Source organism: Xiphophorus maculatus, chromosome 3 (genome assembly GCF_002775205.1).
Source record: "Xiphophorus maculatus strain JP 163 A chromosome 3, X_maculatus-5.0-male, whole genome shotgun sequence".
NCBI lineage: Eukaryota > Metazoa > Chordata > Actinopteri > Cyprinodontiformes > Poeciliidae > Xiphophorus > Xiphophorus maculatus.
This window is the reverse complement of record NC_036445.1, coordinates 27,866,917-27,889,995: the sequence shown is the minus strand read 5'-3', so window position 1 is coordinate 27,889,995 and position 23,079 is coordinate 27,866,917. Positions and strand designations below refer to the sequence as shown.

Genomic DNA, 23,079 nt, shown 5'->3' with positions numbered 1-23,079 from the left:
TTGTGTGTTATTCTCACACAAGGAGGAGAATAACGGGAGGAACCAATAAGGAGTGACTGAGAATGAGACGTATATTTACAGGAGGTTGATTATTGAACAAGGAACAGATGGCTGATTAGAAATGGGTTGCAGGCGTGAGGGAAGAGAGAGAAAATGGCACAGGATACACAAACTGGTAAGAAAAAATGAATCTAACACTAGCAAATACCTAGACATAAGGAACATAATTAAACTAAAATAACTAAGAAAGGACTGAAGCAAAGAAAAGCAGATACATGGTTGATCTAATGACGAGAAACTAAGGAACACTGAAATAACAAACAAACCCAAAAATGACTCAAACAACCCGAGATTGTGACGCCGACTTGGTAAAGTTTTAAATGAGTGACCCGTATCCAGGTGTGTAATACACACAATAAAGTCCAACAGTAATAAACAATCAACATTTAGGACATTATTTCTAGTTTTTATGTCTCAGATCTACGATGACTTACGGGCGTCCTCCCCCTACAGAAACTCCACTTCTTTATTTGAATAAAATATTTTTTGCTTAAGCGTCTGTAGGTGAAAAGAAAACGTTTAGCGAAATTGTAACATTCAAGAATAAATCTACGTTTTGTCGACCCTCGGTTGTCAGCTGGAAAGTTTTGGCCCATGTCATAAAAAAAAAAAAGGATGCTAAAAAAAACAATGGACAAACAGATGGGTGGGTTAATAATAGATGAACTGACAGATGAATGATGTTGATTAAATGCATGGATCAAAAGAAGAAATGGAAAAAATGGAAGGATGAACTGACGAATGGACACAAGTCAGACAACGGGACATTTTCTGTAAAATATAAATATGTTCCTAAGCTCAGTTTTCTTGTCCACATTTCTCAAAACCTGGAAATCCCACGTCTTTTCCACTTCCTACAAGCGATAAAGTCGAGTCTTTAGAAAAAGGTGATTTTATTGACAGAAACAATTCACACACACACACACACACACACAAACGTCATACAGTACATTTGAATGGTTACTGTAATCAATTACCAGGCCACCAGCAGACCAACAACAAAAAAACACAGTACAGAATTTACGTCTAGGAGGCGGAGCAACAGAATTTTCTGTACGTGTAATTAAACAGAACAACAACAAAAAAAAACATTCAAGGTACCATCAGTGGCTCTGTCACGCCTCAACCGGCCGTACCTGATTATTTCTGGCGTGTCAGGCGACTTGCTCCTACACAACAAAGACCGAGTCCTCCCTTTCATATCGCTCTGTCTTCTCATTTAGGCAGCTCCTCTATGATGATCCTGGACACAGAATTCCACCCCGTGGAAGCGTCTCCCCGGGGATAATCGGCGCAGGTCCCCACCCACACCGCCACGTCCACCAACCCTGCCTTGACGCCCTCGCACAGCCCCTCGACTGCAAAAGGAAAACAAGAGCAGAGGTCAGAGGCAAGGATGTTTTTTTCTTCTTTTTTTTTTTCTTTTTTTTTAGCAAAATCACACAACTTCAATCGTTTCACGTCTTAAACCCTGAAGTTGTTTACTGACAAGCGGCGGCCCTTGTGAAGTCGAGAAGACGCCTGCTCGGCAGCAGCTGAGCACACGGAGGATTACCTGGGGCGTGCTTCTTGGCGAGCTCCAGCCAGATCAAAAGCTAAAAACGACCGCCTCTGTTATTTTCTGTCGGTTCGGGCCGAGCAAAAACACCGACACAAAGATACGGTTGGTCTGTTTGGCAAAAAAAAAAAAAAAAAAAACGGGAAGAGGAATTGTCACGGTTGATATAATGTGTAGCCTCTGTCTGAACAACAGGTAAAAGACAATCCCAGCACGTTGAGGCTCCTGGATACGCTCTGCGACGCGCCGGTGCGATCCGCCGGATTTGTTTCAGAAACGTTTTGCGTTGCTCTCGCTCAAATTGTCCGGATTGAACACGAAACCAAATCTCAGTTGGTTTCCTCTTGAGACGACCGCAAGTCACCTTTCAATACCACGGTTTCAACTGTGAGAGCAAAATAATGATTAAATAAAACAATTTTTTATTTTTTTTAATTAGGCAAAGCTACTCAAGTACAAAATGAGGTGGTAACACTTTATTTGAAGTGGGTGTGCATAATACGCCATAAGCATGAAGGAGCCTCCTGTTGTCATGAAGTGTCACTTGGTAAATAATGACACTTTTAATGCAAGTTTTAATAGACTTTTGCGTTAAAAGTGTATTTATTTGCCACATGATGCAAAATTGACACGTTTAGTGGACTTTTAATGCAACTTTTAGTGCAACTTTGCATTAAAAGTGGAATTATTTACCCAAAGACACGTCATGAAGACATTCATGAAGACTCATGCTGCAGGTGTTTTATCATGTTTACAACAGTGTCATGTCAGTCTTATGCACACCCCGTCAAATAAAGTGTTACCAGTGAGGCACAGGCCACTACTAAATATTTTAGTCCTTTTTTTTTTCACTACAGGTACTCCCTTACCTGAGGATGTTCTGTGGATGTTGATAGTGGAGTTGAGCTCCGGACTCCCCTGGTCCAAGTAGATGATTGACTCCACTGGCAGGGGTCCCGTGCACTCGGCCCCGTTGAAGGTGAAGTACCACCGCTGGCAGCAGGCGTTCTTGCACTTGAGTCGCAGGGAACCGCTGAAGAGGACTCTGAGAGCGCTGTCCGAGCGCAGCTTGGTGAACGTGCAGTCCTTCGACACGGCAACAAACAAGATTCTGAGTGAATTTGTGATGTTTTACAGAACCTATGTAGAAATTATGCAGATTTTTCTACATAAAAATATATATATATAATTGTATATATATATATATATATATGTATATATATATATATACAGAATTTAAGGGGTGTATATATTTATATATAAATTATACCATGTTTTCTCACTCCAACCATCCGCAAACCTTAATGTGTTGTACTGGGACATTATGTGATGGACCAACAGAAGGTGGAGCAAAATTGTGTAAAAGTGAAAGTAATGGGAAAGAAAAAATGGTTTTCAGAATTGTATTATAATTTGTTTTTTTTTTAACAAATAAAGACATAAAAACTTCGGTGTACGTTTGTACTCAGTCCATTGCAACACGGTGTCCAGGGTGACCCTGAGAAATACGACTTATCTCAACACTTTACAAGAAGACGGCTGGTTTTTTGAAAGAAGACATAAGTAGATCTTTTTAATGTGTGCCACAAGTCGTGTAGGGGGTTTAGCAAAAATATGTGGGAGAATGTACTCTAACCTGGGGCGGAAACGATTAGTCAGGTTAATCGATTTTGGAAATAACCTTCAACTAATTTAGTAGTTGATTAATCGTTAACTGGACTGCACAGACTCAAAAACAGGCCATTTGCTAAATGAAAACGTGCTCAGAGACAATACTGAGCTGAAACTGTACAACAAAATATTGACATTTGGCATTTAATATAAAAAAAATATATTTGAGAATTATTCAGAATGTGCAAAATGTTTTATACGATTAATTGATGCAATAACTGCTCCTGAAATAATCAGTAGTCGCAGCCCCACTGTTTCAGATGAAACAAAAAAAAAAATTCAACATTCAATTTCCAGATGCTCATGAAATGTGGTGGCGGCAGAAACACGCTTTTCTTCAACGGGCACAGAGAAGCTGGTTAGAGTTGATGGGAAGATGGATGGAGATAAATAACAGGACGATCCTGTGAGGAAAAGCCGACTGCATTCGACTTGGAGACGGCGGCGGAGAGGTCAACGTCCAACAGAACAACTGACCTCAACAGGCAGCGGGAGGATTCGGATCCCAGCGCATCAGCGCGCTGGGATTTCCCGAAGTCCACGCATAATTTTCTGCACACACATTCGGAAAATGACATCGACACACGATCTCAATCCAACCTGACGGAGCTTGAGTTAGATTTTTTTTTTTTTTTTTTTACGAGAAAGAATGGGAGTTTCCAGCTTGAAGCCGGTGAAGACACACACACACACACACACACGCACACACACACACACACACACACACACACACACACACACACACACACACACACACACACACACACACACACACACACAATAAAAAAGCCTGGAGCTGCAGTTTATGTGTCTCACAAAACACCAGTAAACTACATTATAAAGCTCGCGGCTACTTGAGGTGAAATTGTGAGCCCTCTCCGGAAGCGCCGTGCGAATTCATAACACAAGACACTGCGCAGGCGGTGATACTCACCGCCACTTTACCCAGGTCGATCCCATAATTCAGTGCGTTCCAGGCGCACTGCTTGTAGTTGGGCCTCCAGGGTTCCTCAAAGATCTCGCTCACGCATTCCCCTTTTTCACCTTTGAGCCCGTCACGGCCCGGGATGCCCGGCGTGCCTGGAATGCCGTTGGCTCCGGGGTTGCCGTCTCTTCCAGGGGTTCCTGCTGGGCCTTGCATGCAGCTGCCATACTGGAGATTAAAAAAAATAATAATAATAATAAAAAACAGGAAGGGAGAGAGTAGCCCATGAATGCCAAGAAGGGCAGCCGAATCTCGGGTAAATGAAGTTCCTGATTCGGTTTTCCGTTTACTACTGCTGCTGCTGCTGCTGCCTTGCGCGAGTTAAACCCATGTTTAGGAAACATGCACGTGAAATGAGGCAAGATTATATCTCATTTTACAAGTCACGTAAACAAAATCCGATGCCAGTCGGGGTGCGGTGGGGAAAAAAACCCAAACAAACAGATGTGTCTCCAAATCAAGGAGAAGGTTTGAGAACCGACAGACATCAAGCCACCAAGCTAATGAATGATATATTGTGCGTAAATGAGGAACTGCGGGCTCGGAGGTTCGTCTAAATTAGTAGGTGTGCGACTCATTGTCCTGCTCGGCTGTTGTCTGCCATCTTTGGGCAGATGCTGCAACACACTCAAGCTGACTCAGACTCACTCAAAAGTCAGCAGAGAGCTTGCCAAAAAAAAAAAAAAAACGCCACCGCACACAAACGCCGACACAATGGAAGGAGCCAAACGAGCGAGACGGGACACGTTCCTCGAATAGAAACACCGAGTGATTGCAGCGCAAAGGTTTGGAAAATTGGTGTTTTTTTGTTTGGGGAGGGGGTGAGGTGATGGGGAAGGCAGCAGATGGGTTTTAATTTAGGTTATTTGTAGGTGCTCTCTCTCAGGCAGGATAAACTGACACGTAGGAAGTGCATCCTTGACCTTAGGCAATCATAGTTGACTGGAGCAGCTGGGTTTGCTGCCCTTTTTTACTCAGCATGCAGCTGTGGAACAGCAATGGAGCCAACAGACATTAAGTTTGGGGGGATGGGGGAGGGGTGAATCAAAAAAGTAGGGGTGGAGAACAAAGAGTTTTTACTTCGGTTTCAACATCTTGTCCTGACTTTGGTCCCAGAGGTAAAATTCTCAACCAAAAAAGGAAAAAAGAAAAAAAAAACAGTGTTTCAAATTTCCTAATCTAAAAAAAACCAAACAAACTAAAATTGGGACAAAATGCAGAATTCCTATAAGTCTGTTCCTGCCATTAAGCTGCGAGAGGGTTTAGCTCCCAAGAGATACGAGACTTTACGTCATCTCCAGAGGAAAGGCTGGGTGAAGCGATGAAATTAGAAGGTTCTCGTTTGGCACCGCGTGTGCCGAAATAACACTGGAGTCCTTTCAAGGAAAAAAAAAAAAATGGGACGAGATACTTCCAGACATCCCGGGGGTTATTGGTGACGGCGTCTGGGAGTGATTCGAGAAAACCGGCGTATTCACAGGGTGGAAATGTCTGCGGAGTTTATTAGAGGTTGCATTTCTGGACGGCTTTCAAAGGCAGACAAATGAATGGAAACTCTGTCCGCCCTGCAGTACAGCTGACTTTTATATTAGCTGGCTGTATGCTCCTACAGTGGCATCTCGCCTGCCTAGTTACACTACGGCCATATTGCACATAAGATAGACTTTGTTCCAGTACCTGGGTGCATGGCATGTGCATTAGTTCGGAAACCGTAAAAGTACTGGCTGCATTTCATGCATTAGTCCACACCAAAGCACAGGCAAAAGCTTTCCAGGAACATGCAGAGATTTCCGATTCAACGGGTCTCGGGCGTAAAAAGCTGGATTTAGAGATTACCATGCTGCTCTGACAAGGAGGTCTTCCCTCGTCCGAGGAGTGTCTAGTGCAGTTGGGTTTGTCTGCATCGTTTCCTGTGCACTGGATACAGACGGTCACAAAATACGGACTTTGTTACACTCTACGACAAAAGAATTTTTGAGCGAATCGTAAATATTAGTCGAGGAAACTTAAACATCGGAATAGAGCATGTTGATTTGTAAAGGTGATGTTCGGTATTGGTTGAGCTGTAACATTTTTTTGATTTCGGTACCTAAACGTTTCGATTGGTAATTTACCGTCTGCGGTGTCCGACAAACAGCGGTGGAACTGACGTGTTTGGATTATGAATTAATATATGAAATTATTAAAATAAGGAAGTGGCGTAAGAGAAGGGGTCAAAATTTGAGTTTGTACTCAATTTTTAGCAACAGTGCTAATGCTAAAACTAAGGTCAGGTCAAACTACTTCATATTGAAAGTGTTTTGCTAGCAAGCTTTGTCTTAATAGGCTCAATACATGGGTTAGGGTTAGCAAGCGTCTCACTTGCGAACATACCTAGTTAAAAATCTGAAATTTGGCTGTGTCTTTTCATTGTGGTGGGGTCACCACAGAATCATTTTTTCTTGCCTTTTTTACTGGCCCCCTTTTCACAAGCCCCTAGAGGAATTTCTGGATCCGCCCCTGAACAAAAAAAAAAAAAGAATCTGAAAATCTATCCATCAAAAATATATGCATATAGGTCTCTAACAGTTTGTTGGAGGCATAAATTACAGTAACTGCTTGAAGGTTCGGTATGAACACTTATGGGAGCAGAGGGACGGGGGAGGGGAGGGGGCACTGGTTCTAGGAAACCTAGCTAAAATAAACAAGTTTTATTTATGAAACCCCAAAGTCAAGGGATAAATGTGTCATTTCTGCGTCAACGTTGCCATAGGCAGTAAATCTACACAAATATCCTTTGGATTCGGGGTGACGATCATTAAAATTAATCATCTGGAGAAAACCGTCAATGCATTTTTTTTTCAACCGTGAAAAAAAAAACAAATAAAAAAACCAGCTCACACCTATAAAAAGTTATTTTCAACCGGAAAAATGGGAACACAAATAACAAAGCCAGACAGCATGAGCCAGACCCCAGCTTCCTGTTTTCTCTTCTTCTTCTTCTTCTTCTTTTTTAAAAGACTCGGTTCTGTCGGAGGGCTGCCGACCGTGGAGTCACGGAGAACCAGCTGACCGTAGAACCGCACAAACGGCAATGATCTGCAGATGGAGGAGGATCATTTTAAAGGGCCTCGTGCTCCAACAAGTGAATTAACCAATAAAAATAATGAATTCTCCCGCGTTAATCAACTCCACGATATAAAAAGACACCCAAGGCAGCGTTAAGCAGCACCACAATAAAAAAAAAGGGCAAGAGTGAGACTAATGAATATGCAAAAACAAATCAATGAAAGTTGCATGAGACCCATTAATAATACAAGGGGCGCTGACACGAAGGTCACCGACTGCGACAATCCCGTTTTAATGAGATTGATCAAGAGAATCTACTTTGAAAAGTTGAGTCTTTAAGGTGATTTTTTTTTTTTTTTTACAGGGTCTTACCTTGTCAACGTCGGGTTCCTTTCGGTATCCTCTGTTTTTCACCTTTTCCACGCCGTAAAGAGGCAACGCCAGGCAGAGGAGGACGAGCAGGCGGCTCGCCAGAGGAGACATCCTGCCGGTGGTGACAGCCGAGTCAGTGTGCCGCCGTGTGAGGGAGCGATGCGAGGCGACAGTCCGTCTAAGCAGGAGGCCGGAGGAGGGCAGGCCGACAGGGGAAGGAGCCAGTCACCGCGCAGAGACGGAGCTAAAGAAAACATTCCCGGGTGATGTGGAGGGGGGCACAGTGAGGCCACTCTGTCAAGATCTTGAGTCAGTGTATAAAAAAATAAATAAAAATAAATCCGAGCTCAGATCAAGAGCGCCTCGCTACAGCGTAACAGTAAAGTGTAATCGAAAAAGATTTAAAAAACAAACAAACAAAAAAGTGGTTTTCGGTTCTTATTCTTATTTATTTTTTAGAGATAACAGTCTGATGAGTTCAAATCTTTAGTAGGGCATTTATATCTGCTTTCCATATCTTAAGTTTTTCTATTCTTTGCAATAAATAGATAAATTATCAGGTGGCTTCTAAGATAAATTGCTTGCACAGGCTTTTACTTAAGGGTGTCAGAGTAAAAACAGATGAACACCACATTTCAAATGATGATATTCTTTTCCTTCCGTTACCCAATTGTACGCTGACGTAAAAGAAAAAAAAAAAAGTCTCAATAAAATACAGTGACTCACACAACGTGGAAAAGAATTGTACGTGTTTTTATTCAAAACATCACAGTAATCCGAGCTTACAAACTACAAAAGGTACAAAACTTGACCCAGGAAACAGAAAAAAAAAAAAAAAGAATATTTGACAGACTGCACAAGGCACATCATTAACTACACCTATAATAAGGTGACAGAAATACAAAACAAAACATTCATTGACACGGTTTCCCTTTTAATTTGTGACTCTGGAAATGTCTTATCTCCCAGAGTTAAAAAAAAAAAAATCAACTCAAAGAATCATGCAGCATTAAAGACGCAATATATTGTCATATGAGTCACTTAAGGTGTGCAAAAACAACTTTAGATCATTTTTCTGTGACTTAAATGTTATGAATACTCCTCAACTAGAGCCAGTTCAAAGTTTAAGCAGAATTTGAGGCGACATATCGCCCCCTGCTGGCCTGGAGGTCCCAAGAGAACTTGAATTCACACAGGACAGGTCAAATGCACCAGTTGTATAGATATTAAGAAAAACCTTCACAATTTGAAGATTCTAGTAACAGAGTTATATTGTGAAGAAAAGCCAGGCCTGCTCACACTTACATCTATAAATCACTGCTTGCATTTATTTATTATTCAGTAATTTGTGGTTTGTGCTTCTGATACCATACAGTGCAAAAAGGCCTGCTTGATTATGTTTGGATTATTTCCCAAAAGTGATTTAACCCAGTCCAGTTGATATGTCTTTAAAGACACCAGTGTACAAAAATGTAAAAACAAAAGTTCAGGACAGAAAAAAAGTGGAAAGCTTTTCAAAAATAAATTTGCACATTCAACTATTTCAAGTTTAAGAGCATCTTTTAAGAGTGGTACATACTTGGTCTTATAACAAACAATGAATCCAAAAGTAACAATAAGACTTCCAAAAACAGCACAACTTTCATGTTTGGCGATATCATAAGCCACCTCATGAAGATTCAGTGTGTGGACTAATACAGCAAAAAAGCTTGAATTCTACAAAAAGAATATTTTACACAGGTCATGATGCAGTTTTTTTTTAAGGACTCGAACGGCGTTTAACTGAAACCTCTAAAAAGTGTTTGTGACGTATGCGATGTTCCTAAACGTCCATTGGTAGTAGCCTGGTTGAGATCCAGCCGTGTTCTTCAACATTCAGACTAAAACATCGGTAAAGCTGGAACACGCAGTCACCACCTTGAGCAGCTGCAGTCTAAATCCCACATATTCTGGTCCAACAAACCACCTGCTGTTTGCTGCATGTTTAGGGTTCTTAACATTCGCTGGATACAACTTCAAAGACCTTTAAGCCACAATCAGTTGGAAGACTGAACAGGAAACATTTTTTAGCTTAGATTTCTTTTGGGTCCTTACTCTCCTCTGACGCCTTGTCCACCTTCTGGTGGGCGGAGTCCAGAATGCTGCTGTGCGATTGGTTCAAAGTCGGATGCTGCTGCTGCTGTTGTCCATTTGTAGCTTGTCTGGCGTCTGATAGCTCACTTCTTGGAGTCATTCTAAACACAAAGGCACAATACAGATTGATGATATTTTTTAGATGCAGAAATTATAGCTGCTTATATGTTGTTTTTGTTGATTAACATAGTCAAATTTACAGAGTCTCTGCTCAAACACACACTTTTCACCAAGTAAATGAAACCTCAAGTGTGTACTTAATCTGCAAAAGCTTTTTATTTCAGGGCTGAGGTGTAATTGGACAAATCAGCATAAGCAGTAAAAGGATTAAAATTTTTTAATGAAACCCGTTTCATAAACAGGTGCAGCTATTCCTTCATCATCTCCCCGTTAATTAGGCCGACAGAGGGCTGATTCCGAGTGCGGCATTTGAATTTGACATGCTGGGAAACGAGATCCCCTTTGTAAGCGAGACGGTCCAAAAAATTGCGCAGGAGAAAACGATCTTCAGAAATGGCCAAATTATGACGGTAAAATGAAAAGGAAAAAAAAAAAGTATTTCACTGATTAAAGGTTTTTTCAGGTGGTCAATGGCAGATCGGAGATAAGGCTGGGCCACCATGGAGAGGTTGAAGGTCTGTTACAGAGAAACACAAATGCTTCTCAGTGACAACCTACAACTCGGATGTCAAAACAACACCTGTGTTCTGATGCGGCCTTGGTCGCAATGGAAGCAGAGACGACCACACCATCTATCAACCTGGATTTCACATCCAAACCCACGTCAACCTGGACTGAACACAGGCCAGCGTTCAGGCAATGCTTACTAAGGAGCCAAATCAATTTTTTAAGCAAGTTCTACTGCTGCTTTAGGTAAGGCTGCACCAAGTGCAGTTTTCTGATCTATTAAAAAGCCTGACCTGCAAATTCTCATTTTCACCCATACCGATATTTTTTGGGGTCTGAAAAGTCGCTAAGTACAACAAGGAACAGTGGGATAACTTCTGTTAAACACACATGTCCGGATGTCAGACCTTTGCCGAGGTAGATAAGATCAGTGGATAAAATCGGCTTGTAGTATCGACAGGTCACTAGTCCCTCAAAACTAAGGAAATCGTGGTGATTTATCAGTGCACCCATAGCTTAAGATTGAAGAGATATTTGATCTAAACCTGAAAAAAAAACCAATATACGTAGGTGTCAATCATTTTTTTTCTAAACAAGAAAATTTACAATTTACTTTCATTGCATATTTTCATTCATATGAAAATGCCATCATTTAGTTGATACATGATGCACCTAAAAAGGACCAGTAGGAAAGCAAAGAGTTTCAGAAGACGATTCCTCCCCTCGTTTAATGAACTTTTGTCACATTTGTGTGCAGAAGAACCTATGAACACAGCTAAGTATCTGCACCTCACCACTACATAACTAGTCAAAGGGTTCAAATTTAAATACTGTGGCGAAATTAAAAAGAACTCAAGAAACTATCAGTTTGTAAAAAGTGTTTAGTTTCAAAGAAAAGAAAGAAAAAAAAACCCCTCTTACCTGCCGTCTGCTACTCTGTTCATGCTCTCTGAGCGGCTGCTGACCTTACTGGAGCTCCCACCTTTGCTGCGCCTCTCCCCGCCCTCTCGCTCCATCTCTCGCTCCCTCCTGGAGCTTCGGCCGGAGGCGCCGCGGTCCAGGTGCTCCCTGGCCGAGGTCTCGGACAGGGAGCTCCTCATGGGCAGCTCGTGGTTGCCGAACGCAGAGGAGCCTTGATGCGCGGTGCTAGCGGGAGAGACGGCGGTGCTCGTGCCCATAGACTTGGAGATGACTTTGAGCTTGTGGGAGGTGGGTTTGTAGTGCTTCTTCTTGTGCTGGACGCGGCTGTTGTGTTTCAGGAAGAACTCGCAGGACTCCTGGAGGACCCTCCGGCTCTCGCTGATGGGGCTGCGGACCAAAGATGAGACCCCGTTAGCACGTCGACACGGCAGCTCTCCTTCTGGTTACTGTCGCTACGTCACAGATGCAAAAGCCTTACTCTCTTTTGCGATTTCGTTTGAAAAAGTACGCCCACTCAGAACAGGTCTTTTTGCTGCTGACCCAGAACACGGCAGATATCCCGACCACCAGCGTCATCAAGTATTTCACGAGAAACAGAGAGAGGTCGGGACGGGTGAGCTCCGAGGCCTGAAACACAGACAGACACAAATGCTAACGAGATCCTTGTGATCTAGGCAAATTGTGTTCATTAAGAAATCCAATTTGAAGCAAAAACTGGCATTCGTCAAGGGGCTAAGTTGATTTTGACAATCTGGTGCTGGGAAAGAAGGCATTATGTGCTGCCGTGCCTTTCTTTTAATTTTTTTATTTGACTAAGCCATCATGATGTTATTGCAGTATGAAGACCAAATAGTTTAAACTTATATGTAGAAACTGGCCTCCTTGGACAATGCACAGCTGGCTCAACAAGAGGTCATCAAACAGTTCATCAAAAGTTGAGTTTGCCGTTCCCAAGTGTTGAATCCACAGTTCTTCTGTAAAAAAAATAGCTGACCAGTTCTCCAAAAAAAACACTGCATTTATACATAAATTATCTCTAATTTTTAACGACTTATTGTGTGTACAGACTTATTCATGTGTGATTTCAATTGCACTTCTTATTTCGTGGAAACACCACATTTCTCAAATTGTGTTTTTGTCAAAATTAATTGAATATTGAAAAGGTTTTGTGGACGTTTACAATGGAAACACAGCTACTCGCTGATTTTCCAATCTTTACACAGGTAGATGAAATGAGTTGATAAGATCAGGGCCCCTATTTGAGAGTGAATGACGGAAGCAGCCACAGATACCTTATAGGAGCAGGGGATGCTGTACTCTTGACACCTGTCATTGATCCAGGTGTTCTCCCAGGAGCCGCGGTGACTCTGCTCGTAGGTGTAGCAGGCTAACAGGGTGACCAGCGGAACCAGGTAGAGGCAGCTGAACACGCCAATCCGGATCATGAACTTCTTGAGCTTCTCTTGGTTGCGCTCGTCGTGCTGGATCACCTGCCTGACGTGGTTGAGAGAGACGATGCCCGCCAGGATGAGGAAGAGGCCAACTACGACACCCACGCACAGAGGGGCGAGCACGAAGTACCGCAGCGCGTCGAGGTCGTAAAGCCCCACGAAGCAAACGCCGCTGATGTTATCTCCTTCGACCTTGTTCAGGGCCAGCAGCATGACGGTTAATGCGCCGGGGATTCCCCAGGCGGCGGTGTGGAACCACACCTAGAAACACAGGACACAGAGAGAATTGTTGCTTTGGAGGATAATTACCAGATTTTTCTAGATGTGCCACATTATCACCCGTGAGAACTTTCTCCCATTTCACTATAAACACGTTGCAACGTCACATAACGTGCTCAAGATCCTGCCAGAGCACTGCTCTCTGAGGAAGACCACCATTGGATTTATCTGTTGAGTTGTCATCATAACGTGCCAAATCTTAAATGTACACATGACATGCAATAGAAAAAGGAACGCAGTGCTTTGGTACCAATTGTCAAGAATACGACAAGTAAAAAAGAAGGTCCAAGGCTCTCATTTCACAGGTCAGTGAAATGTTTTGAGTACTATGGCAACAAGTCTGTGTGTGGAACAGCTGATATGGAGCGACAAAAAAAGACGAATGCGAGTGGTTCTGAGTTGTTGTCCAAAGGTTTTTCTGCGTTATTTTTCCCTTTGCTGTAGCACACTGCACTACATTAACAGCGCCTGCATCTCCAGGTTTCATTTTGTAAGCACAATTGTTTTACCGCAGCAGTGAGGCTGTGAGTGGCAAGTAAAACAATCGCCTTTTTTGCCCTCCAGCATTGTTGCGCATGCGGGCAAATGTCCGGATGTAAACAACAACGTGCAGCGTGTCTGGAAAACTATAAACTTCAACGTGTCTTACTGCAGTTTTTGGGAGTTTACAAATTGGAACCATACCGCTTTCTTCTCGATAGCCTCACAGCTCCATTTGGGCCCAGCTGCCAGGAACCAGGTGATGGTGAGTATGACCCACCAGACGATCCCCGCCATCGTGAAGAAATAGAGCAGCATAAAAAGCAGAGTGCAGCCTTTGCTGTGCGAGCCCAGCACCACGGTTTCCACCGCTCCGTGGTGATCCGCTTTGGTGCAGGCGGCGCCGTTTCCGATCAGGAAGCCGAGGAAGTACACGAGCGAGACGACGCTGTAGCAGACTGCGTAGAAGATTATGGGACGCTCTGGGTATCGGAAGCGCTTGACGTCGATGAGGAACGTGAGGAAGGTGAAGAGAGTGGCGCCCAGGCAGATGATGGAGCACACGCCGATGAAGCTCTTGGCGAACGCGATGTCGTGAGGTCTGAAGTACATGTTGGAGCAGGGCGGAGCGCAGTCCTGGGCGCCGAGGAACGAGGAGCCGTGGCCCGGCTTGGTCTTCAGCTGCAACGGGCACCAGAAGCCGAGGTCTCTCTTCAGGGACGAGGAGGTCACCGGGGTGGTGGAGGGAAGGGCGGAACCGTCCGACCCGCAAGGTTTCAATCTAGAGGACAGGAGCAGTGACAGGATGAGAACGTTTTACGCTTTTTTTTCTCATTCTCTAGCTGTGAACCTGAATGTGTTTTATTTTAGTAAAAGTAGGTATAACAATGCAAAGTACTACAGCACAAGTGAGACGTGAAGGAAAAAAGATGCATCAAAATGTTTCACAGAAAACACAAATAAATAAACGGGAAAAAATTGCTTCATTTGTATTTGGGGCTTTACCCTGATGCTCCTAAATAAAATCCAGAATTTTTTTTTTTCCCTTCATAAGTTACTGTAATTCAAATTCATCTGAAATCCAGCCGTTTTGTGAAAGCCTTTTGGGAGTTTTCAGAGAACATTGTAGACCAAACGATGTGGACGAAGATGCTCTGGTTGGATGAGGTCACATCTGAACTTTATGGTCTACATGCAAAACTCTATACTTGGTGAAAAATAGGGGATCACTGATCAATTGGACGGCCAATAAATCGCGCAGCTAATAAATTGGCAATTGGTAAATGACAGTAGTGAAGACCGACATGGTTATTGCAATATTCAAGAGCAATACGGCAAACCTAGTAATAATGTGCAGATCCAGTCTATTACACAAAAACTTTATAAAGTACAGCAAAGGCTGTGGTTGTAATGTGACTAAATGTGGCACAGTTGCTGTTTGTTGTTGGTGGGTGTCCTCTTACTTGTTGCACTGTAGCTCAGGAGGCCAGGCGATGCCAAAAATGCGAATATTCTCCTCGCAGTCGGACAGGACGGCCTCACACTTTTCCCTGCATGGGCGGATCACCCTGTTCTCCTCGCTGCACGCTGGGATAAAGGCCTGGCACAGGAAGTGGTGGACGTCCGGTGAGCACTGTAGGCTTGCTAGGGGCATAAATGGCTGCAATGGGAGAGGAAAAAATTTAAATAAATAAAAAATTTGACTTTTGGTTACAGAGGCTATTTTTCTCAAATGAAGTCTATGGAAAACACAACAGTTTGCTTATGTTAAGCGATTGGTGGGGGGAAAAAATGTGAAGGGAATATCCTGAATTAAGCAGGTTACAAAAAGATCGACGATTAGATAACAACCTAAAACTATTTTTCGAGCAGAGAATCATCAATATAAGAAGGACCCGATTCTTCCCGTCTCCTCCAAAGATATCATCGGTGGTCATGAATTAACAATAATCTAAAAATAACAAAGGCATAGAGATCCAGGGAGATCATGGGTCATGTTTGCGTAATAAAATTAGACCGTGAGCTGATCTCCATCTGAACTATGTTGTGATAAGCTGCACTGTTCTTTTCGGCGGCGCACAAAGCTGCCCATTCACTGGCTGGAAAGGAAGCATACTCTTCTGTTTCAACACGCTGGTCAAGAACTTCCTGGAGAGGGGCGCACGAGGGAGCGGCGGCAGGAGTCAGGTGGTTATGGGGGGAATGCAATATAGCTGGCAGGAAATGAAAGGAAATACATTTCTGAAACAAGCAACTTGACGTTAAAGCCACCTTTTAACTGGAGACACTTTGTCTGCTGAGTAATGTTAAGATTTTTAGGAGCTGTAGTCAAGCCGCATGAAGGAGTTTCTGTTTTTGCCCTCAAAAACAAATGGCGCATACTCTAAAGCACAGACCACTATTCAGTGTTTTGCTTCTTTTCCCTAAATCCTTTCTGGCAGAGGTCCCATATCTGTGAGGCCAAGGATCGCCCCTCTCTCTCTCTCTCTCTGACAGTAAGCACCCTTGTTTCTCTCCTTTGGAGGTCCCTGACTCGGAGCGCCTTCTGGGCTCAACAATCTGACCTTTATTTTCTTTGCAGTGCTTACAGTAAAAACTGCTCACGTTTCACAAACCGTCAACGTGCGTCAGTGTGATAAAGTCAAACCTTTTTTGCCTTAAAGGGGCAGTGTTATGTATTTTTCCGGCACATAGTTCAATTTTGCAGCACAATCAAGAAACTACGTTACCTTCAGTTGTTATAAAAATTATGTATATATCAAATATGTTTGACTTGTCTTCAGTTTGACAGAAAAGCTGCAATGATTACAGTTTTCTAGTCGATCACGACCAGGGTTTCCCCCAGTATATTATAGGCCTGGCGGCCCGCCATGCTTCATGAGCCCCTCCACCAGGCTAAGCCTTTCTTGTTTATGATTTTAGAAAAATAATAATAAATTAAAAACCGCTATTTCTTATTTATTTTTTAAAGACGGATTGCAAGCGTCTCTGTTGCTCTGAGCGTTTCACTGGCGGAGTAGATTTATTCCTAAAAGATATGTTTACAGAAGATAGGTTTATAGTTTATGCATTTAAAGCCGGGCCAATCACACCGCTGGCGCCTCTTCGCGTTGCCTCGCGCGCTGCAGCAGCTGGATGTCTTAAGGTTACGTCAGCGCGCTCCTCCTTTCACTCAAACTGAACACAGGGTGACCTTTATGGATATTTACATCAACCCCCTGTGAGGAATTATGTTTTTTTCCAGAGGTTTTGATCAAGGTAAGAGTTTAAACCCCACCACGTTAGCTCTGGTTGCGCAGCTCCACGTGAACCGCAAGAATAACGAGGACTTCGCTGCAGCAAACAGAAAGGGGCGGGGACGGACCACTGTCAGTCTCATACCTTTATTTGGAAATGTGACCCTTGCACTCCGGAAGTGGAGGGGGCGCTATTTCGTATATTATCCGTGGTCTCCCGTTTTTATTTTGTTTTGAAATCTGTGATATATCTTCACCTTTAGTTAGGAGTTTCACTCTCAAAATGCACTTGAACTTATTTCTGTTATTTACTTCAGCGAAGCTCACAGTTTTGAACAAATTCCATAACTTTCTGTGTACTTCTAAATCTGCTCCTTAGTTGCATATTTTCGGGCCTGATACTGCCTCTACTGGCGTGGGGGTGGTAACACTACTAATATAATTACATTACTAAATCAGAGTACCACAACGTTTTTATTATTTATTATTAATTCTGGCATTACTGGAACCGTAAAAGATAAAGTACCTCACAAAACACCATACCTTTTCATTTCATTTAGAAAGTAGAGCTAATTAAATGAAACCATATCGAATCCTTTGTCCACTTAGTCAGACAGAGTTAATGTGCGTGGCTGCGAGGAGATCCGAGAAACTCGTCCTATAAACTGGACCAACCAAAAGAGTTTCTGTGTCCCCTTGTTAAAAACTCAACAGACAGGAAATGGAAGAGCTACTAAAGCCACATTAGCAGCATTAAATTAAATCTCCTGTTTGTTGCGCATCTCTGAGCAGTGCAGCGGATTTAACTCATGCAGGGCAAGTCCAAGGCTGTATGAGGCCTTGAGCAGAATTTGACCTGGGGGGCCATCTTGTTGCTAAAAACATCAGCACCTCTAACAGCTTCTGTGTTACATTTAGTGAAATCTAGGAGAAGGGGGAGTAGTTTAATTGGCCAATCTAAAAAGCAATAAGTTATAATTGCAGTTTACTCATTTGTATTTGTGTGCAAATAGAGCTCAAACTCAAACATTAAACTCACAGCATTGAGTGAGTTGTTGCTATGGCAACAAAATAATTTAACCATGAATATTGTTCTTTGAACTTTGACAAAGTAAACTTGCCAGCTTCTTAAAATCTTACATATGAATGTTAAACAATTTAAACTCTTCTAATTTATGTATACTGAAACCATTCATTCAAATTTAGCAGCATTGATTATCTCAATAAACAAATGTTACATTTATGTATCTGTGGTTTGTGTTAAAATATTAGCATTTATGGGCCCCTGAAGCCCTGGGGGCCATATTGAGCTGCTCACTTAATTTGGATTAAACAAAAGTGCAAATAACTAATATTCATTTTAATTTTGTTTTTCATTTGTTGTTTTAAAGACTAGTTGTGGGTTTAAATATCGTTTCACTGGCGATGTCTTCCCGTAACATATAATTACCCAGTAATATTTTTACTTTTCCTGTCTACTTAACATCTTTCAATACCAAAACACGGTGGACTGCCTCGGCGCCCCGACCACCGGGCTTACTGAGTTTTCTGGGGGAAACCCTGACGACCTTTAAAAAGCCTGACCTGTTGATTCTGAATTTGGTCGATACCATTTTTTTTTTTGTCTGAAAAGTGACTATATATAGCAGTAAAGGTTCTAAGTTGCCAAAAGTGGTGTAGTTATTGTTAGAAGTGAGAAATTTGACTTTGTAATTTAACATCTTGAAATTCGGCCTCAGTTTCTTTAAAAGCTCCCGCTCTTTCTGAAACTTCTGTCTTCAGGAAGTCATAACAAAACATCGCTCCTCTATTATCCTTTTAACAGCATTTTTACCAGCGTTGCACTGACAAGTAGCTTGTACAACGAGTTTGGGAGATGCAGAGTTCCAATTAGCATTTTGCTAATTGCTGACGGCTAGTCTGAAGGAGCTGATTGAGGGAGCTGTGGGGGAGGGAGTTCTGTGAAGCGGAAGCTTGGAAGCTAAGAAGCTGCAGCTCTGAGGAGGAGCTTCGTCCTCGAAGGCGGGGCTAGGTCCACCCAGACGTTTTTCACAGCTGAATGGTTGCCATGGGAGATAAAAGGATTTCTCAAACAAGCACGAAAGAATCAAAGCAAAACTCCAAGTATACTTTTTGATGAGAGAATAACATTATAACATGATGTAAAGCTAAAAAGAAGAGTCAACTATACGTAATACTACTGCTTTAAAAGGGTCAACTCTTTTTGAAAAAATATCTTTATCTAGAAGAAAAAGATACATGAGGTTTGTCACCTATTGCTTAATTTTGTTTTTGTATTCTATTTTTTTTTTTTTTTTAGGTATTCTAACACCTAAAACATCTGAGCTCTTGAATCTTCTGGAATTTGGAGCAAATGCCTTCCCTCTGGAGTACTGGACTGATTAGCCGACCTCGGCTGAGAGTGAGGCAGTTTGTTGGATTCCAGCACCAAGGCTTAGTGATAAACAGCTACACATTTCAGACAGGGCTGAAGCCAGAGTGTTAGGCTGTAACATGGGAGACAGCTAAGCATACAGTGGGGGGCAGGGGGGTAAATGAGTGAGTCATTAACAGACAGAAGATACTCGGTGTGGTATGCGCAGTCAGCTTTGTGTGGGACCAGGCGTGTCCCTCCCCTTCCTCCTAAAATCAAAGGCTCCACGCAACAAAGTCGATAGAGTTGCCGGTGGCCAAGGTTGCTGTGAAATCGAACACCTGCACCTTTGCCAGATGCCGCACAAAAGACTCCTTCAACAGATCACTGCTCATATTCACAAAGTCTGACACTGAGTGTAAAAGTAACCAGAACCCTGGGTCCTAAGGAATGCCTGGAGACAAGATGCTCTACCAAGAAAAACGAAACAAAAAAACAACAGGGATTTCTGCAGAGGAACACACACCTGGACTAGTTTATAGGAGCATAATGTTACAGATCGCCGCAAAAAGTGAACCAAGAGTTGATTAAAGTTGCATTTTCGGAGATTTTTGCATAAAGAGATCATTGCTGAGATTTTTTTTTAACCCGCCATCTCATAAAAACATCCAGAACAGTGAGTGTGAAGCAACACGCAATGTGGCATTGTGCAACTGTTTTAAAGAGTTTACCCATTAGTGCGTGATAAATCCTTCAGAGTTTTGCTCTTTCTCTCTTGACCTGCAAACCGCTTTCCACTGACAAGTCAGAATTATGGTTCTGGCTCACATTTCCATCATGTCCTGACTGGCTGCTCCAAACACCTGCAGCCCTGCACTGTTTCCAAGTATTTCCAACCACATTACACTCTGGAACCACATGTTTAGTGTCCATCGGGTAGGGCGGGAGGGTCACTACTTGATTGTTACTAGGGATGCACCAATATGAAAATTTGGGCCAATATCAGCATAGATATTTTATATACCATACACGTTTCCCGAACCCTTCAGACATCATGACTAAGTCTGTTCACACGATAATCATTCAAAAACATGCCACACCATGATCTGCCAGCTACTTCCTGTCGTCTTCTTCTTCTTCTTGGTTTGCGCCAGTGGCAACGTCTGGTTGTTGGTCTTGTGACTCATGCGATGTTTTGTGAAATAAGCCAAATTTTTATATGGCCACAAAAAAAAACAAAAACCCACCTCATCCTAAGGCCAAAGCGTTTTATCGAAAAACGAGTTTATTCGAAATTGTCGTGTTTACAAAATAAAGCGAATTTATTTTTGAAACGCCAAATTGCATAATAATTTGGTCAATGGCAGTGCAGCTGCTGTCCCGTTTAGCTCTGCCGTGAGCAAGGGCTAACTGACTGACCCGCCCACAAGGTCACATCCGGATATGCTAACAATAGTCACCCCACTGTTGCCAACTTAATAACTTTGTCGCTATATTTACAGATCTTTTAGATGAAAAAAATCAATATGGGCTGAAATCGGAAGGACAGGATTTTTTTTAAAGATCGTTGATCGTCCAGAAAACTGCAAACGGTGCAACCGTAATTGTGCTTCATTAATTATTACATTGGCTGGTAAACTCATTACTCACTGATCAAAAATGTCAGAAGCTGCAGCGTGATTTATATACCAATCAATAATTACCCTACAAACTTCATTAATGCCTTGCAAAATCTGCTGATAGATCTTGCAGCAGTGGATGTTTTAGTTACTACTGAATTTGCTGCAGTTAAAGATGCACAACCCTGATTGTGCATCTATGGTTTTTATATAGCAAAAAAAACTTCATTCACATACATTTTGTTAAAACACTTACACCATATTTCGGAGTTTTGATAAAGGTTATGGAAAGAGATGCAGCTTGAGCAGAACCTGACCGGTGGCTGGAAACTCAAAATTCAGATTTTTTAAAAACGTTTTTGCCAGCTCAGTGAACACGCCACACACAGGCACAACCAGATAGTTGTAACAACAACACTCTTCAGAGTGGAAGTTGCTGCTGACGAACGAAAGTTGGTTATTTTCAGAAATAGTAATGTGTTTCAGAAGACGCACAGAATTCAAAAGAAGCTGGACTTTCTATGGAGGTGGGTACAAAAGAGGAGGAATGTTAGGTCTTACGTCGTTTAGGCTTACCTCCATTTTGCTAGCTGCGATTTCCTGGTCGTAGTGATCCATCATGTTAGGAAAGAAAGTCATGTTGTAGGGCATCCCGAGGCACCGATGCACTTTGATGGGCTCACAGGTGAACAGGCTGTGAGAGCCGCAGCTTCCAACCCACGCCAGCGACAGCCACAACCACAGTGGCCCTGGCATCAACATGGCAGCAGCTGACTTGGTAATGAAAGTCTGCCTTCTATGTCAACTGGAAGAGGTTGCTCTTTGGAATATATGTGCCTGAATTTGATGGATTTTCTTTTTCCTTCTGACTCACAGCATCATCCACAGATCACTTTTCCTGGAGACATTTCAGAGGCCTGAGCAGCAGGTCCCACATCCCTGTAAATAAATTGCGATTAACATGAAATTTGTCACTTTTAGGAGCCCTACTCTGGCATTTATTTACTTTTGTGTGTGTGTGTGTCTCTTTACCTGTGTACAGCAAAGAGAAATGTATTACAGTCCCTGGTTCAGTGAATTCCCTCATGTCCCTTGAGGTGCTTATAAGACCCAGCTTGAGAAACTCTCCTAAGAAACATAACTCAGGCGGATTTTGGGAGCCATAAACCAGTCAATCCCTGCACAAACTTTGTGCGCATGCATCTGCACAGGCTGGGGGGTGGGGGGGATGCAACAGGATCATAGGTGATTCAGAAGAATCAGTCTCAGCTTGTTGGAGCCCATTAAAACTTCACATTAAAACGTCAGAGCTCCAAATACGCAATTGCATATTAGGAGCTTAGAGTTATGAATGCGAAGCCGACTGAAATGCTTTCCCATTGATATCCTGTTTCTCACAAGGTAAAAGCTTCACTATGAACGTGGTCATTTCATATGGCGCCCATGTAGAATTAGAAACATTTGAAGACACTATGCACATGTTTGAGGTTATGTCAAGGAGTTGTTTACGATGATTTATCATATTTTTCTTTACAGACAAAAGAACTTGGGATAATTACTAGTTTACAGATTTGATGTGTTTCCTAACAAACCTTCAGACTAACCTCAAATCTCACTACCGACCTGTACTAGTGTGAACACTTACTAATATTACCCATTGACATAAGTAGTCTTATTAAACTTTTACATTAAGAGCCAGCGAGGTAACACTGACACGTACCCACCAATTGGCGAATAAGAAACATTGTAACTATGTAATAGTTGCTTTAGAACTGTTTAACTTTGACAACATTCTGGAAGCAGAATCGACTTTTAAGCCACGAAAACAGACACCGAGTGTGCGGAGAAAGTTCAGCCGAGATCCCTGCCTCGGTCGCTGCCGTCGTGGGACAGCAGGCTCCGGGGAAACTTCGGTGGAAAATTGGGAACAACAACACAAGCTGGAAAACCAAAAGACACGGATTAAAATGACTTACCCCCTACAGTCAACGTGTTTTTGTAGCAGCAGTTCACATGGAAACACTAAGGAGAGGATTTTTTTAAAGGAATGTGAGGACCTATTTCCTCCGTCTCTGTTTTTGTCCGGTGCTCCCATCGAATAGCGTCGACGCCAGGAGGCGCTGTAGCCTCCAAACCGCTCTGAAAGCGGAGTAAGAAGAGAAACAGCTGTGCGTGTGTGTGTTGTATGGAGTGCCAAAGGTGCCACAATGTAAAGCGCGTATTGTTGCTTATATCCAAAATGAATTGAATAAAATTGAACTTAAC

General features: G+C 42.6%; 2 protein-coding genes across 4 annotated transcripts; both read right to left on the bottom strand.

Annotated features, from left to right (window-relative positions):
• Window positions 1-673: 673 nt before the first annotated feature.
• cthrc1 (collagen triple helix repeat containing 1) lies at window positions 674-8,374 on the bottom strand. Its single transcript, XM_005807501.2, has 4 exons — window positions 7,695-8,374; window positions 4,224-4,442; window positions 2,488-2,704; window positions 674-1,418 (listed from the first exon to the last, which is right to left on the bottom strand). Exons 1-4 carry the CDS (start codon window positions 7,803-7,805, stop codon window positions 1,276-1,278), a joined length of 690 nt encoding a protein of 229 aa, XP_005807558.1. The 5' UTR covers window positions 7,806-8,374; the 3' UTR covers window positions 674-1,275.
• A 57-nt stretch (window positions 8,375-8,431) lies between these two features.
• Window positions 8,432-22,937, bottom strand: fzd6 (frizzled class receptor 6). Of its 3 annotated transcripts, none has more exons than XM_023330619.1 (9): window positions 22,791-22,937; window positions 21,847-22,026; window positions 21,391-21,753; window positions 15,049-15,245; window positions 13,790-14,366; window positions 12,668-13,087; window positions 11,854-12,002; window positions 11,376-11,762; window positions 8,432-9,928 (listed from the first exon to the last, which is right to left on the bottom strand). In XM_023330619.1, the coding sequence occupies exons 3-9, from the start codon at window positions 21,574-21,576 to the stop codon at window positions 9,766-9,768; spliced, it is 2,079 nt and encodes a 692-aa protein (XP_023186387.1). In that variant the 5' UTR covers window positions 21,577-21,753; window positions 21,847-22,026; window positions 22,791-22,937; the 3' UTR covers window positions 8,432-9,765. The 3 variants fall into 3 exon arrangements, with proteins under 3 accessions (XP_023186387.1, XP_023186388.1, XP_005807566.1); XM_023330620.1 differs by having other exon boundaries at window positions 21,847-21,942; XM_005807509.2 differs by lacking the exon at window positions 21,847-22,026.
• Between the last annotated feature and the right edge of the window lie 142 nt (window positions 22,938-23,079).